This window comes from Hibiscus syriacus, unplaced genomic scaffold (genome assembly GCF_006381635.1).
Source record: "Hibiscus syriacus cultivar Baekdansim isolate YM2019G1 unplaced genomic scaffold, ASM638163v2 tig00110788_pilon, whole genome shotgun sequence".
In the NCBI taxonomy this organism is placed as follows: Eukaryota; Viridiplantae; Streptophyta; class Magnoliopsida; order Malvales; family Malvaceae; genus Hibiscus; species Hibiscus syriacus.
This window is the reverse complement of record NW_024062863.1, coordinates 687,730-701,263: the sequence shown is the minus strand read 5'-3', so window position 1 is coordinate 701,263 and position 13,534 is coordinate 687,730. Positions and strand designations below refer to the sequence as shown.

The 13,534-nt window shown below is 32.7% G+C and overlaps 1 protein-coding gene across 2 annotated transcripts; it reads left to right on the top strand.

The window, feature by feature from the left end:
• Positions 1-6,130: 6,130 nt before the first annotated feature.
• On the top strand, positions 6,131-13,063 carry LOC120140589 (lon protease homolog 2, peroxisomal-like). 2 transcript variants are annotated; one of them, XM_039155556.1, is made up of 17 exons: positions 6,138-6,291; positions 6,699-6,811; positions 6,921-7,023; positions 7,186-7,355; positions 7,659-7,750; positions 7,892-8,050; positions 8,118-8,213; positions 8,504-8,634; positions 8,893-9,094; positions 9,183-9,389; positions 9,913-10,043; positions 10,413-10,626; positions 11,091-11,393; positions 11,761-11,955; positions 12,207-12,452; positions 12,659-12,760; positions 12,973-13,063. In XM_039155556.1, exons 1-17 carry the CDS (start codon positions 6,185-6,187, stop codon positions 13,054-13,056), a joined length of 2,655 nt encoding a protein of 884 aa, XP_039011487.1. In that variant the 5' UTR covers positions 6,138-6,184; the 3' UTR covers positions 13,057-13,063. The 2 variants fall into 2 exon arrangements, with proteins under 2 accessions (XP_039011488.1, XP_039011487.1); XM_039155557.1 differs by lacking the exons at positions 11,761-11,955; positions 12,207-12,452; positions 12,659-12,760; positions 12,973-13,063 and adding an exon at positions 11,511-11,744 and having other exon boundaries at positions 6,131-6,291; positions 11,091-11,436.
• The last annotated feature ends 471 nt before the right edge of the window (positions 13,064-13,534 follow it).

The following is a 13,534-nucleotide window of genomic DNA, read 5'->3' as shown; positions in this document are numbered from 1 at the left end:
GTTCATGTGTATTTTATGAACGAACAAATGAGGTGGGGTAAAAGATATTGGAAACGAAACAAAAGGACTTTTGAACAAATGAGTGGGGGCTTTGACCTTTCATATTCATTGTGGGCACATTTCCATTTAATCATTTTTATTGTTTGATTCCATTTTTTTAAATAAATTGTTTTTATTTTCTTGATTATATTAAAGGCCAAGGTAAATGGTATTTGGTGGATTCTATTTTATAAACTACTCTACATATTATTTTTCTCTAGTTTCTGCTTCTATGCACTGAACAAAAGTAAAACTTTTATTTTGTTATTAGTCTATGTATTATGTATAATTTATGAATTTAGTCTTTGAATTCTAATTTCATCATTTTTAATTTCCGTACTTTTCAAGTTTTGAAATTTCGGTCTTAACTCCAACTGCAAAATTCATTAGGTCAAATTCAGTTACTAGTCCCAATACTACGTGTTAGTTGTAGATTTTGTTTTCATTTCTTAATTTGATCATTTTTAGTCTTTGTCTCATTTAGAACGTGTCTGAAATTTCAAAATTCAAAAAGCGCACGAACTGAAATTAATCAAATTAGAGTATGAGAACTAAAATCATAACGTACACATGATACAAAGATCAGTAACAAAATTTAGCCTGAACTAAAAAATTGAGAGGAAATTCGAGTAAATATATTATTTTATTCTTGAATTATGAAAATAATATATCTCGTTGAGATGAAAAAGTGAGAGCATATCTTCAGTCCGATCTTGTTTCTTTTTCTTTACTTTGATTCATCGTGTTGTGTTGCACTTTCTTTTTTGATTGTTCCCAATAATTTTAGCTTGATATGAAAAAGGTTTATACTTATATCGCTCGTGACATTTTCGAAATGGGACAAGTTCTACTACAGTGACATGTTTGATTTAGGTAATTTTCTTTGATTTATTTTAGAAAAAAAAACGGTATACATGTGTTTTTATGAGACTTAAACATGAATTCTCCAAGTTGAAGTCTTAATAGGAATAGAAAGCAATGTCAAGTGGGGTAATTTCTATACCTATAGCTAGATGTGATCCTCCTATTATCTTCATAGATGATGGGCAAACTTGATTTATTTTTACTATAATCTTGAAGTTATGATAAAAATGTAATAATCATTTTGTAATAATTCGATAACTCTGATTATCATTTTATAACTTTTACATGTTTAATGGCCAAGGTGATAATTTGAACATAATTTAGCAATCTCTAGCATAATTTACCCAAAGATTAGTTGTTTTTTAATGGTTAATTGAATTAATTTGCTTTCATGTCCCACTAAAAACCCTTTTCTTGCTTTATTGTATAGCAAAGGTGGGCAGTGGCAGACATTGAAAACTTGGTTTCAATGTTAAGAAACTGTTTAATTTGTGAGAGAAACATGCACTAATTGACATCTAATACTCCCTTTGGTGCTTAAATATTGATAATTAATATTTGTGGTTAATCCTCTTTCTTATGTTATGTTTTGATACATGACTCGTCAATATCTGATAATCATTTAAAATCCAAATACATGTAATTCTAAGTCTGATTAAATCTTTTATTATATTTTTTTGATATTTTTATTTGACCGTAAATAGATATTTCTGTTTTGATGTCATTAATTAAAGAAACTAATTTCTAAAATTGATAATCAAAACCATAAATTCTTTATTAGTTTTAGGTTTTGATTTTGGGTTTGAATTTGATTAAAGTTGGGATAATCCCTTTAGAGAACACGTTCAAATACGCCATTTGAACCGACAAGTACATTCACCGGCCTCGATTGACTAAAAATATAATCTACAAACTCCAAATTGAGCTGTCTCAATGAAGCATTAGTCTAGGGGAATATATACTTTGATTAAATGGCATACATGGTAAGGACACTTATCTTGAATATTATTGTTGATTTTCTTTGGCTTATCTCATCGTGTTTGCCTAACCAAAAACTTATTTATTTACATTTCTATTAGGTCGCTTTCATTATATAAGAAAGATGGGAAAGGGTTGATGGTTTGAGTTTGCCATTAAATTCCAACTATATTTAATCATATCAGACCAAGAAATGGGATACGTTTGGTTGGCTCAACATACACGTTTTTGGGCACAAATAATTCAATCAATGGATGATTGTTTGACTCCAATTATATGTATTTGTTCATACTTTATTTGCAGTTTTAATATATGATATTGTATACGTTTAGGGTTTTATCTCTAATTCTACAGAGAACTTTATATGACTCACACAGTAAAAATATCTCACTATTTATGATAAACGATATTTCATAGATTTCTTCTGAAAAAAATTGTTAAAATTTTTGACGAAACATATCAAATATGATGTATATATATATATATGTGTGTGTGTGTGTGTCTATTTTGTGCTTTGCTATAATGGGAATAATGTATTAATGTTGATGGCCATGCGGTCCTTTGGGAGTTTTGGCATTGAAATGGCATCAATCAATGCTCTAATAGTACACAATTATAGAGAATCCATGATTCTTGCCTTCACATACACATGTGAAACTTTTCAAAAAGGCAAATGAATCCATGTATATTTAGAAAGAGGGAAAAAAAATATAAATCCAACCAAACACCACCAGACATTGATGCTTTCTTGTTTTTATCTCAGTACTTATTTTAAAAATTAATTTTAAGATGTTTTCACTTTATTCATCATATGATATGTTGATCAACAAAAAATTTGGTAACTCGAACAAAGATATTTTAATGAAATTTTAAGTTCATTGCTTTGAGCCTCCATGTTAAGTGAAACAGAAGGATGGGCTTATTTGGACTAGGAATAGTCGAGATTCAATGTTTTCAATAATGTGGGCTTAGACCATGGCCTTATCTAAATAGGTTTCGGGTTATCCATAGACACTCAAGAAAATTAACATTGTATTTTATTTAATTTTGGCTGAATTTTAATTCGATTGATATTATTTTTTAAGTAGTTCGGTTCAATCGGTTAATATATAATACCTATATATATAATATTTTTTTAGGAAAAGAGAAACAAATAATATAATGATTTTAAATATTCAAAAGGAATATATCTTCGTATTTTAAAATGAAAATTAATCTGTTTAGCACATATCAAAGAAGATAAGTGGGTAACTAGTGAAAGCAGCCTAGTTAATGATAGGTTTGTTGAATTTTTTTTTTGAGAAAATAAATTTATTGAATATTAAACTTGAAGCTACCCACTAAGTATACAGTGAAGGAGTCATAATTGAAGTAGAGAATCCATGTGTAGTAGAAGATATAATTATATTTTTAAGGTTGGGTTGTTTCCAAGTTGCATATGTGTCGACAAATGTTGTCTCCCACACAATTGACTCACAAATTATATACATTTGATGTCATATTTATGTTCAACCTGTTATCATTATTTGCTTCATGTTATAATTATTTAACGACGTCTATCACTTTTTTTACTTTAGTTGGGCACATGATATTGATAAAACCCTTACGTAGTAATTTATATTTGTGAACTCATTTGTTTTATTATAAATAGTTTGTAAAACTGTTTAGTTTTGCAGAACTCAAATTTTATGAACTGTTTAATTATATACATTTTATAAATTAATCAATTTTAGTTACTTTAAGTGTTTGTTAAAAACAAAACTGTTTGTTTTATGTTTTTAGTTCTAATGACTTTTTTGTTTAAAAAAAAATCTCCTATGATATTAAGCAGAATAAAAACATGGTCCGAATAATAAAATGATCATATGGCTTGGATGCATAATTTTGATATTAATAAACCGGCTGGGATTCGACCTGCAATCATTAAATAACTTGAGTGCTACGAAACATTCTATTATTTTGTATTAAAAGTTGGTTGTAAGAACATGATACATGAATATTAATCTCTCTATCAGAAAAAAAAATATTACTCGACAAATATGATTTTGTAACACATTAAAATTCGTCCAGATATACAAATCTTTAATATAATTACAACACTATAGACTATACGAACATAATCAAAATATTAAAATTACTATATGAAAAAAATTCGGAGATACTCCAGTGAATCTTCAAATACTCTAATGTTATTAATAAAGCTTCTGTTTATTGTAAGTCTGAATTATTGCGAATTTTAAATTTTAAATTTGAATATTATCATATAAATATTTTCTTTTATTTTAATTCTTATCGTTTACTATGGTATATTAAATTCTGCCTTCAGATGAGTGGCCAATCGAAATTTAGCCATCCTTGAAACGTGGAATTTTAGAGTTCCTATAATTTTTTTAATTAAAGATTAATTGAATTATCCAAAACCTCCAATGACATCTAGACACGTTGCCTTTACTCCTATGAGAACTTACCACGTGGATTCCATGTTGCAGCAGCCCCAGCTATTAGATCATCATATCCATCGGCATGCTGACGCGTATCTCCTCCTCTTCTTATCCGGATATCCGACGGTTCATAACTTTCCTATGTAGCCGAAGTCTCCTCATCGGACGGTGGAAAACGTCTCACGTTTTACTTAATATTTTGTATGGCCCCCCTTACTTTGGCAAGTAAAATACAGAGTGATAGTAATAAAATAACTTTCTAAAGTAAAAAATTGTCAATCTATTAATAAGTTTTTAAAATAAAAATAAATATAAGAATCGAATTAAAAAAATCATCACATCATTTTTATAATCTTTTAAATTATACATCATTAAAGATTTTTGCATGAAATTGGCAGATAATTTTATCCACTCTTGTAACGTATTATTATTTCAATAGTAGTATAGTACGACTTATTTATTATTGAGATTAATCTTTTTATATATTTTTATAATTATTAATAATTATTTAATCAGAACATATCATTGGAACCATTTTTATATTTATTTTGTAAATTATTCTTGAAATTAGTTATTATTATTAAATAAATGTTAATAATAAGTAACTTTTGGTCACTAAATTCAACTATTATGTTCAATCTACATCATCGTAATTGTATTTATTTATTTATTACTATTTTTAATATGTAAACATCTTATAAAGGGAATTGATATAAAGAACCATACAAAGTGCTCCTATTTTAGTAGTAAGTCACAGAATTAAAATATAAATTAAAGGGATAAAGTAAATTATGAGTTTCAAATTTGACAGCTTTTTCAAATTAATCCATAGATATTTTTGCTTATAATAATTATAGTTTTGGTTTAACTTTTTTATTTTTGTCATTTTGATAACGTGGCGTTTTGAGATTGTGTAGCATTTATTAAAAAAATTAAGATTAAGGTATATAAATATGAATAATGTAACTTTAGTGGTTAAATAAGTAAATATTATTTTTAAATATCTTGAGTTTGAGTACATCGTTCATAGAAAGCTTAAATGTTTATTTTTAAATGATTAATTTTTTTAAAAAAATATTATTTTATGATCACGTTATATTAATATAAAAAATACTAAAGTAGGCAAAAATAATTTAAGAAACCAAATTCAAAAATATTGTAAAGGCAATAGAAGTCGTTTTATCCCTAATTCGATAATAGTTACCCCCCCCCCCCCCCCCCGATATTGGATTCTAAAGGCTGAAGTATACTAGAGGTCATTAAACTATGCTTAAATTATCTTTTTGGTCACTAAACTTTTAAAATTATAAAAAAATCATTAATTTTGTTAATTTATTTTAAAATGGTCACCTACAAAATAATCATTAAATTTATTGAATTATTATAAAAATAATTATTAATTTTTTGAACTATTATAAAATAGTCAATAAATTTTATATAACTATTACAAAATTAATCTTTAGTTTTACCAAACTTTATTATTATTGTTATTATTATTATAACTTCATTATAATTAATTTATAATCGTTTTAAAATTTAATGATTCATTTATAATTTTTTTTAAATTTTGATGACTAAAAAGATATTTAAGCACAATTTAGTGACATTTAATGTACTTTATCTAATTTTAAAATAATAATAAATAAGTAGAAAACAGAGAGGCAAAAATGGGTCGGCGTTGGTTCAGTTAAAGCCCCACCCGCAATCTGCACCCGAGCAGAGCAGGCAGTGGTAGGCACCCAAGACGTTTTCCATTTCTTGTTTCTTTATTCTTCTATTTAAGCATTGGCTGAACAAATTAGTGATCTCATTTTTCTCTGGTATCTGTTTACTTATAATTTTTCTTCTTAGAAGCTGAAAAAATGGCGGAATCGGTGGAGTTACCAGGTCGTTTAGCCATTCTTCCATTCAGAAACAAAGTTTTATTGCCTGGTGCCTTTATTCGAATTCGCTGCACTTCACTCAGCAGGTCCGTTTTTTTTCTTTTGATATTTGACTAAACTTTTCTCAGGAGGTATGAATTTTCCTTTCTTGTTTGTTTTCTAAGAAAATCACAGCTGAAGAAATTTTTATGGCGTCAAAACTATGAATTATGATATTTTATGATTCTCTCTTTTCAGAACATCAATACTGAGCTTTTCAAAATTTGTTTACTTACAATATCAGGCTCGATCCTACTTGTTATTTCTCACTCTGATGCTTTTCTCTCGGGAAACTCTTGCGGCTTTAGTAATTGTTGACTTATCTAAGTTCATTTAAATTTCTGTTTGTTTTAGCTGGATAATAAATATAAAGCTAGTAGAATCAGGAATCGGTTCTTTATTTGCTCTTCTTGTAAACTTGAATATTAGATAATAAAGAGGTTTGACTACGCAGTGTGAAACTGGTGGAGCAAGAGTTATGGCAGCGAGAGGATAAAGGATTAATAGGTATTCTTCCGGTTCGTGATGCTGCTGAGACGACCTCCATGGATTCGATGTTATCTCAAGGTGGTTATTTATGGATTTGTTTTGCTATCAAAAGTCCAGTTTCCACTGTTTAAATTTGAGAAGAACGTCTAGATTTAGTAGGTGATTTTCAACGGTTTTTTAGATACTGGAAGTGAATCAGGTGAGCGAAGCTCAAAAGTTCAGGTAAGCACATCTGATGCACACAAGGTTGATGGGAAAAGTCCTCCAGAAGTTATTCATTGGCATGACAGGTACTTTTTAATCCATCTTCTGCTATCATTTCTTGCATTCAGAGTATTGTTGCATCTAGATTCAAAAAAATCTTGTAATTTACTCATGACAGGAAATTTAGTTCCTGTCATGAGGTAATTCTCTACTTATGGTTCTGGATTTTGCTTGTATGCATGTATCAGGGGTGTGGCGGCACGTGCTTTGCATCTGTCAAGAGGAGTGGAGAAACCAAGTGGGAGGGTGACATACATTGTCGTGCTTGAAGGTTTATGCAGATTCAATATAGAGGAACTTAGCACACGAGGACCTTACTGCACTGCGAAGATATCTCCGCTTGAGATGACTAAGGCTGGTAAGTTGGTAACAGGGTTTTTTCTTGTGTACGCATAGTTCTGTTTCTATTGCATATATATTTTCTTCAACAAGTCTCTCTTTCTGAATCTCTAGTTTCAGAATAACTATTATTTCCTAAGGTCTTTGGCTGCAATCAACTCTGGAATGTCTAAAGTAGCATGCCAGATTACAATCTGTAATTTATTTTATTATAGTTGCAAGATTTCTTTTCAAAAACATTTAATGGAATATTGTTTATGGTTATATCATACATTGGTTTTAGGCTATATTCTGATCTGTATCTTCTATTTAACTTGTTTAGAGATGGAGCAAGTGGAACAAGATCCAGAGTTTGTAACACTGTCTCGCCAGTTCAAAGCAACTGCCATGGAGCTAATTTCTATTCTTGAGCAGGTAAAATATGTAACCCATTCTTTTCACTTATTAGTAACTTTTTCACATGCCATAAGTGTTAGTTCTCTTGTTGATTGAAAACTTCAGCTAGGTTTTATGTTGTCATTCTTCTGATACTTCATGTTCCTGTACTGCTTGTAGAAACAGAAAACTGGTGGAAGGATAAAAGTTCTTTTGGAGACACTTCCTTTTCACAAGTTGGCTGATATATTTGTTGCTAGCTTTGAGATGAGTTTTGAAGAGCAGCTCTCTATGTTGGATTCCGTTGATCCTAAAGTAAGGCTTTCGAAAGCTACTGAGTTTGAGTGTGTACTTGAGGTTAAATTGTCACTTTAATTCTTATGGACTTAATCCATGTTTTAATGATTTACTTGTGCAGTCAATACGTGTAGCAGAGAAGATTACACAAAAGGTTGAAGGGCAATTATCAAAATCACAGAAGGAATATCTTTTGCGACAGCAGGTTAGCTTTCTTACTTCTGCTACTGGTATTGTTAATGGAGTGGAAAGCACTATAGCTTTGGGACGTTATTGAGATTATTAATAAATTATGATTTTTTGTCCAGCTGTTTGTATAGCGCCAGTAGAGGTGGATATAGTCCACATGTAATAATCGTTTTTGGTGGCTTCTGAGGCCTAGTTTTTGGTGCTGAGTTGGCTCCTGAAAAGAAAAAACGTCACTTGATGGTTACATATTTTTACAAAGTTTTACTGCCTAATTATTCTTCATCTGACTATTCACATATATTACAGATGAGAGCAATAAAAGAGGAGCTTGGAGACAATGATGATGATGATGAAGATGATTTGGCTTCCCTGGAAAGAAAGATGCAGAATGCTGGGATGCCTTCAAGTGTCTGGAAGCATGCACAGAGGGAGTTGAGGTATAATTTGAGATAACAGTACAAAGGGTACAATTATGTTTGGATAGAAGAAAAGTATTTTTGATAGCATTCTAAGTCCTGGGGATATTAATGGAAGCTTTAAGCAAATTATCTTACGGCATTCAAATTTTTTGGTGGTGATATCACTGGCCTTTCTTGTTTCTCTTGTGTCTATGTGATCCGAACTTGTTACTGTCCTATATTTCAATTGGATATGATGTCTAACAAGGTTCATTTTTTTAATTATTTTTGTTCCAGGAGGCTTAAGAAGATGCAACCGCAGCAACCTGGATATAATAGTTCACGTGTTTACTTGGAGCTTCTTGCTGATCTGCCTTGGCAGAAGGCCAGTGAAGAACCGGAATTGGACCTAAAGGCTGCAAAAGACCAACTCGACTGTGACCATTATGGTTTAATGAAGGTCAAGCAACGGATTATAGAATATTTGGCTGTTCGTAAGGTTGACCAACAATCTCTATCAGCTTGCCTTGAAGGTTAAATCTTGTATTTTCGCTTTTGAAGTTCATTTGATTTGAATATTTTTTCAGCTTAAGCCAGATGCAAGAGGTCCAGTTCTATGCTTTGTTGGCCCACCTGGTGTGGGGAAAACATCATTAGCATCATCAATTGCTTCTGCTTTGGGTAGAAAATTTATACGTATATCCCTTGGTGGTGTTAAGGATGAGGCTGATATACGAGGACATAGGAGAACATACATTGGAAGCATGCCAGGGCGTCTTATCGATGGACTAAAGGTATAACTCATTTTATGAATTAGATGTTCTGCTATATTGCATACTGTTTTAACAGAATGTGATTTAACTACCTTTTGGTTAAGAATTATTGGTCTATAGGGACATTATTAGTATCTGCAACTTTATTAGCTGTCAATTACTGGTCTTAAATATGCTCATATATTTGATTTATTCAGCTTGTATATTCTACCATTTCATTCTGCATTGTGCTGAGTGATTATGTGCTTTATTGCATTAATGTATGTTATTGTGGGAGAGATGGTGCTTTTTTGCCCCATCGGTCAGTTCAAAAACCTTAAAGACATGCTTAGAGATGAAGGGAAATTGAATTTGTAGATTTTAATATCAAATTTACCGTTGGCTGAATGATCTTCTGTTGAGAGTATATAGAATCTGAAGTTTGGAGAACTGAATCTCTGATTAGTTAAGATAATCAACATCCTCATGGAGTCATGGGAGCATTTATATTATATCAATGACTTTTGTTCTTACCATAATGGTCTTTGTACCTTTTGGCTTCTAGAGAGTAGGTGTTTGCAACCCAGTCATGCTATTGGATGAGATTGACAAGACAGGTTCTGATGTGCGTGGTGATCCCGCTTCAGCTCTGCTGGAGGTTCTTGATCCTGAGCAGAATAAATCATTTAATGATCAGTATCCTACTTTCTTCTAAGTCTAGATTAACATGATGGGCCTCAATTTCGCCAAATATCTTTTTTTAACGGCATATAATGTTGTTGAAGATTTACATGTTTATTTTGCATCTATTACCTTCATCATTAACAATTTCATTAATGTCAGTTGATCCCTTGGGCCTTGGGGCTCTTTTTTTCTTTTTTAAAGTAAAAGGGGCCTCGTTAAAACCCCCCTCATAACTTGATCGAGGCAAGTCTCGTTCGAGACAGCGGAGGGGGAAAAGAGTGCCCAGAATTTTATTAATATACCAACAAGTAACACTAATACCAGCAATATCCAATACAAGCAATCAAAACAGCCTTGGGGTTCTTTAACTGAGGTCTATAGCTATTTGAATGTGCCCTTTGACCTATCAAAGGTGATTTTTGTGGCTACAGCAAATAGGATGCAGCCTATTCCTCCTCCACTCTTGGATAGGATGGAAGTCATTGAGCTGCCTGGATATACAGCTGAAGAAAAGCTTAGAATAGCCATGCAATATTTGATCCCAAGAGTCTTGGATCAGCATGGATTGAGTTCTGCGTCCCTTCAAATTCCAGAGGTATTTGTCACACATTCATCTTTTCTACATTTTGAAGCTTATTTTTCCATACTTAGATAATATCGGGTATCTTGTCACTCTAAGTTCATTAAAAGCAGTTCCTCCCTGATTACTGAGATGCTTTGAGAATTTCCGCATCCCTATCACCTCTATGGTTGAATAAACAATTACAGTACTAATGTATTGAGGTCTGCACACTATTGCCTTTTTTTATTACCTCCATGGATGATCTGTAAACTGTTTCATTTTCAACATATGTCAAAATGAAGCTACTTTTATTTCTTGAACTCTTCTGTTAAAATTTAGATTGAGATGTCAGAGTAAGACATTAGATAAAAGATGCAAATTTGATCAGAATATAAGCATTAATTTTTCTGTATAATGCATTGAAGTTTATTTATTTCGATGCAATCCAACACCTAACATTAGGTAATCTTCTCTTAACATCTTTTTTTGGGTTATAGGACATAGTTAAACTTGTCATTCAGAGCTACACCAGGGAAGCTGGTGTCCGTAATCTGGAAAGGAAGTTGGCTGCCTTGGCTCGTGCTGCTGCAGTAAGAGTCGCTGAGCAAGAACATGCCGTCTCAGTTAGCAAAGATGTTCAGAAGCTAACTTCTCCACTGCTGGAAAACAGGCTTGCTGAGGGAGCTGAAATGGAAATGGAAGTCATTCCGATGGGTGTAAATAATCATGAGATATCAAATGCATTCAGAATTGCCTCACCTTTGGTTGTTGATGAGGCTATGCTGGAAAAAATATTGGGGGTAATTATTCCTCATTTGACTCTTATCAGGTCATTCACTTTTTTCGGATATGCCTTATGATTCCCTTTCGTAAATCTTTGTAACTGGTGTTCTTCATTTGGTGTCCTATTAATTTAGTTAACCATCATTCTGCCTTCTTTAACTTAAACTCTGGGGAGGGGCACACTTTCATGGTATTAAAGCTTTCAAAAACGAGAAGTGAGTTGACTAAAAGATTTTGGTTTTGAGTTCTCCTTTCCCGCTGCTTCAAGCTTAAGTTCTTCATGTATATATGATCCAATGACTTGAGTAGGTTAATGGTTACTGCATTTGAGTTCATATTTCTTTCTTAACATGCCGGAGGGTGTTAATTTTCTCTCTAATGTAGCCTCCTAGGTTTGATGACCAAGAAGCTGCAGATCGCGTTGCCACTCCTGGAGTATCTGTTGGGCTTGTTTGGACCAATTTTGGAGGAGAGGTTCAGTTTGTGGAGGCCACATCAGTGATTGGAAACGGTGAATTGCATCTTACCGGACAACTTGGTGATGTTATTAAAGAATCAGCACAGATAGCACTGACATGGGTATCTTTTCTTAAATCACATGTATTTTCTACATTTGTGCTGTGTAAAATTCATCGTTATCAATGCTTCTTCTGATAATCTAAAAGTTGCTAAATGAAATTGCTGCTAGTATGGGTGTATTATCTCTTGGACCAGAAATTTTCTTCAAACTGCTATCTAATCAGTCAACTTTACCGATTGACAATCTGAACCGATATGGGTGTATATTCCTTATGTGGGTTTTTTATTAGAAAGAGTTCCCTATTTTTCAGGTAAGAACCAGGGCTGCAGATCTTAACTTGGCAGTTGCTATGGAAACCAATCTGTTGCAGGGTAGAGATATTCATATACATTTTCCTGCTGGGGCTGTGCCGAAAGATGGCCCTTCAGCTGGTGTGACCCTCGTAACAGCGCTAGTTTCACTGTTTAGCGAGAAAAGTGTAAGAGCAGATACAGCAATGACCGGAGAAATGACGCTGAGGGGTCTTGTGTTACCTGTTGGCGGTGTCAAGGATAAGGTGTGTATAGTGAGTTATTCCTACTATTTCTTCCTGTCCAACAAATAATATGTCCACGGCATTGAGTAATAATACATATTTTGATATGTTTGATTTCATCTGATTTTTACAATCTGATAATATACAACAACAAACAGATAGACTGGAAATGCCTTTTCTTCTCATCGTTTCCAATACATCTTGTTTCTGTAATATGAAATTTGCAGGTTCTAGCAGCACACCGTTACGGTATCAAGAGAGTTATTCTACCAGAGAGAAATCTCAAGGACTTGGTTGAAGTACCTGCAGCTGTGCTTTCCACTCTAGAGGTAATTTTGCCCCCCCCCCCCCATTTGAAGCAAAAATGTCCTCAAGCATGTCAAATTGTAACTAAAATTCGGTTCTGTTTATTGCACATTCGGCTCTGCTGTTGGTGTGAGTTCCTAAGGCATTTCCGACATAATTATGATGGTTGAGAGAGTAAAACTGAATGAAAGTATTCCCCTTTTCGCTCACTGTGTATAACATATTATATTGCCAGATTCTGGTGGCAAAGCGAATGGAGGACGTACTGGAGCATGCATTTGATGGGGGATGTCCCTGGAGACAGCACGCTAAATTATGACAAAGCCTTCAAACTCAAAAGGCACATCCAGCTAAAGTGTCGTGGCAGGTGACCGGTTTATTCGGCTTTGTCTGATTAACAGGTTGCCTTTTGGAACATGTACATGAGGTTAGCTGTTAATGGTCTGGCAAATGGGCCTTCCTATATAGGTGTGTTTACAAGTTCCCCGGCTTCGGAAAATTGCTGATCGTCAAACATATTTTCCCATTGCTCTCTTGTACATCTGAAGCAAGGTGTCCGATTCCATCTAATTATCTTTTTTTACCTTTTGGTGTTTCCCTTCTATATGTATAATTTTACCATGCAACGTGCATTTACTTTTAACTTTCAATTAAGAAATACATTAACAAGATTCTGATGAACGATCAAATATTAGCATTTCTCGTATAAGCTCATTTTCTTCATTTACTTCGATATATAAAAGAGCAAGTACAACGATAAAAGTATCTCGTTATCTCGAAAACTTCGGAGAAAACAG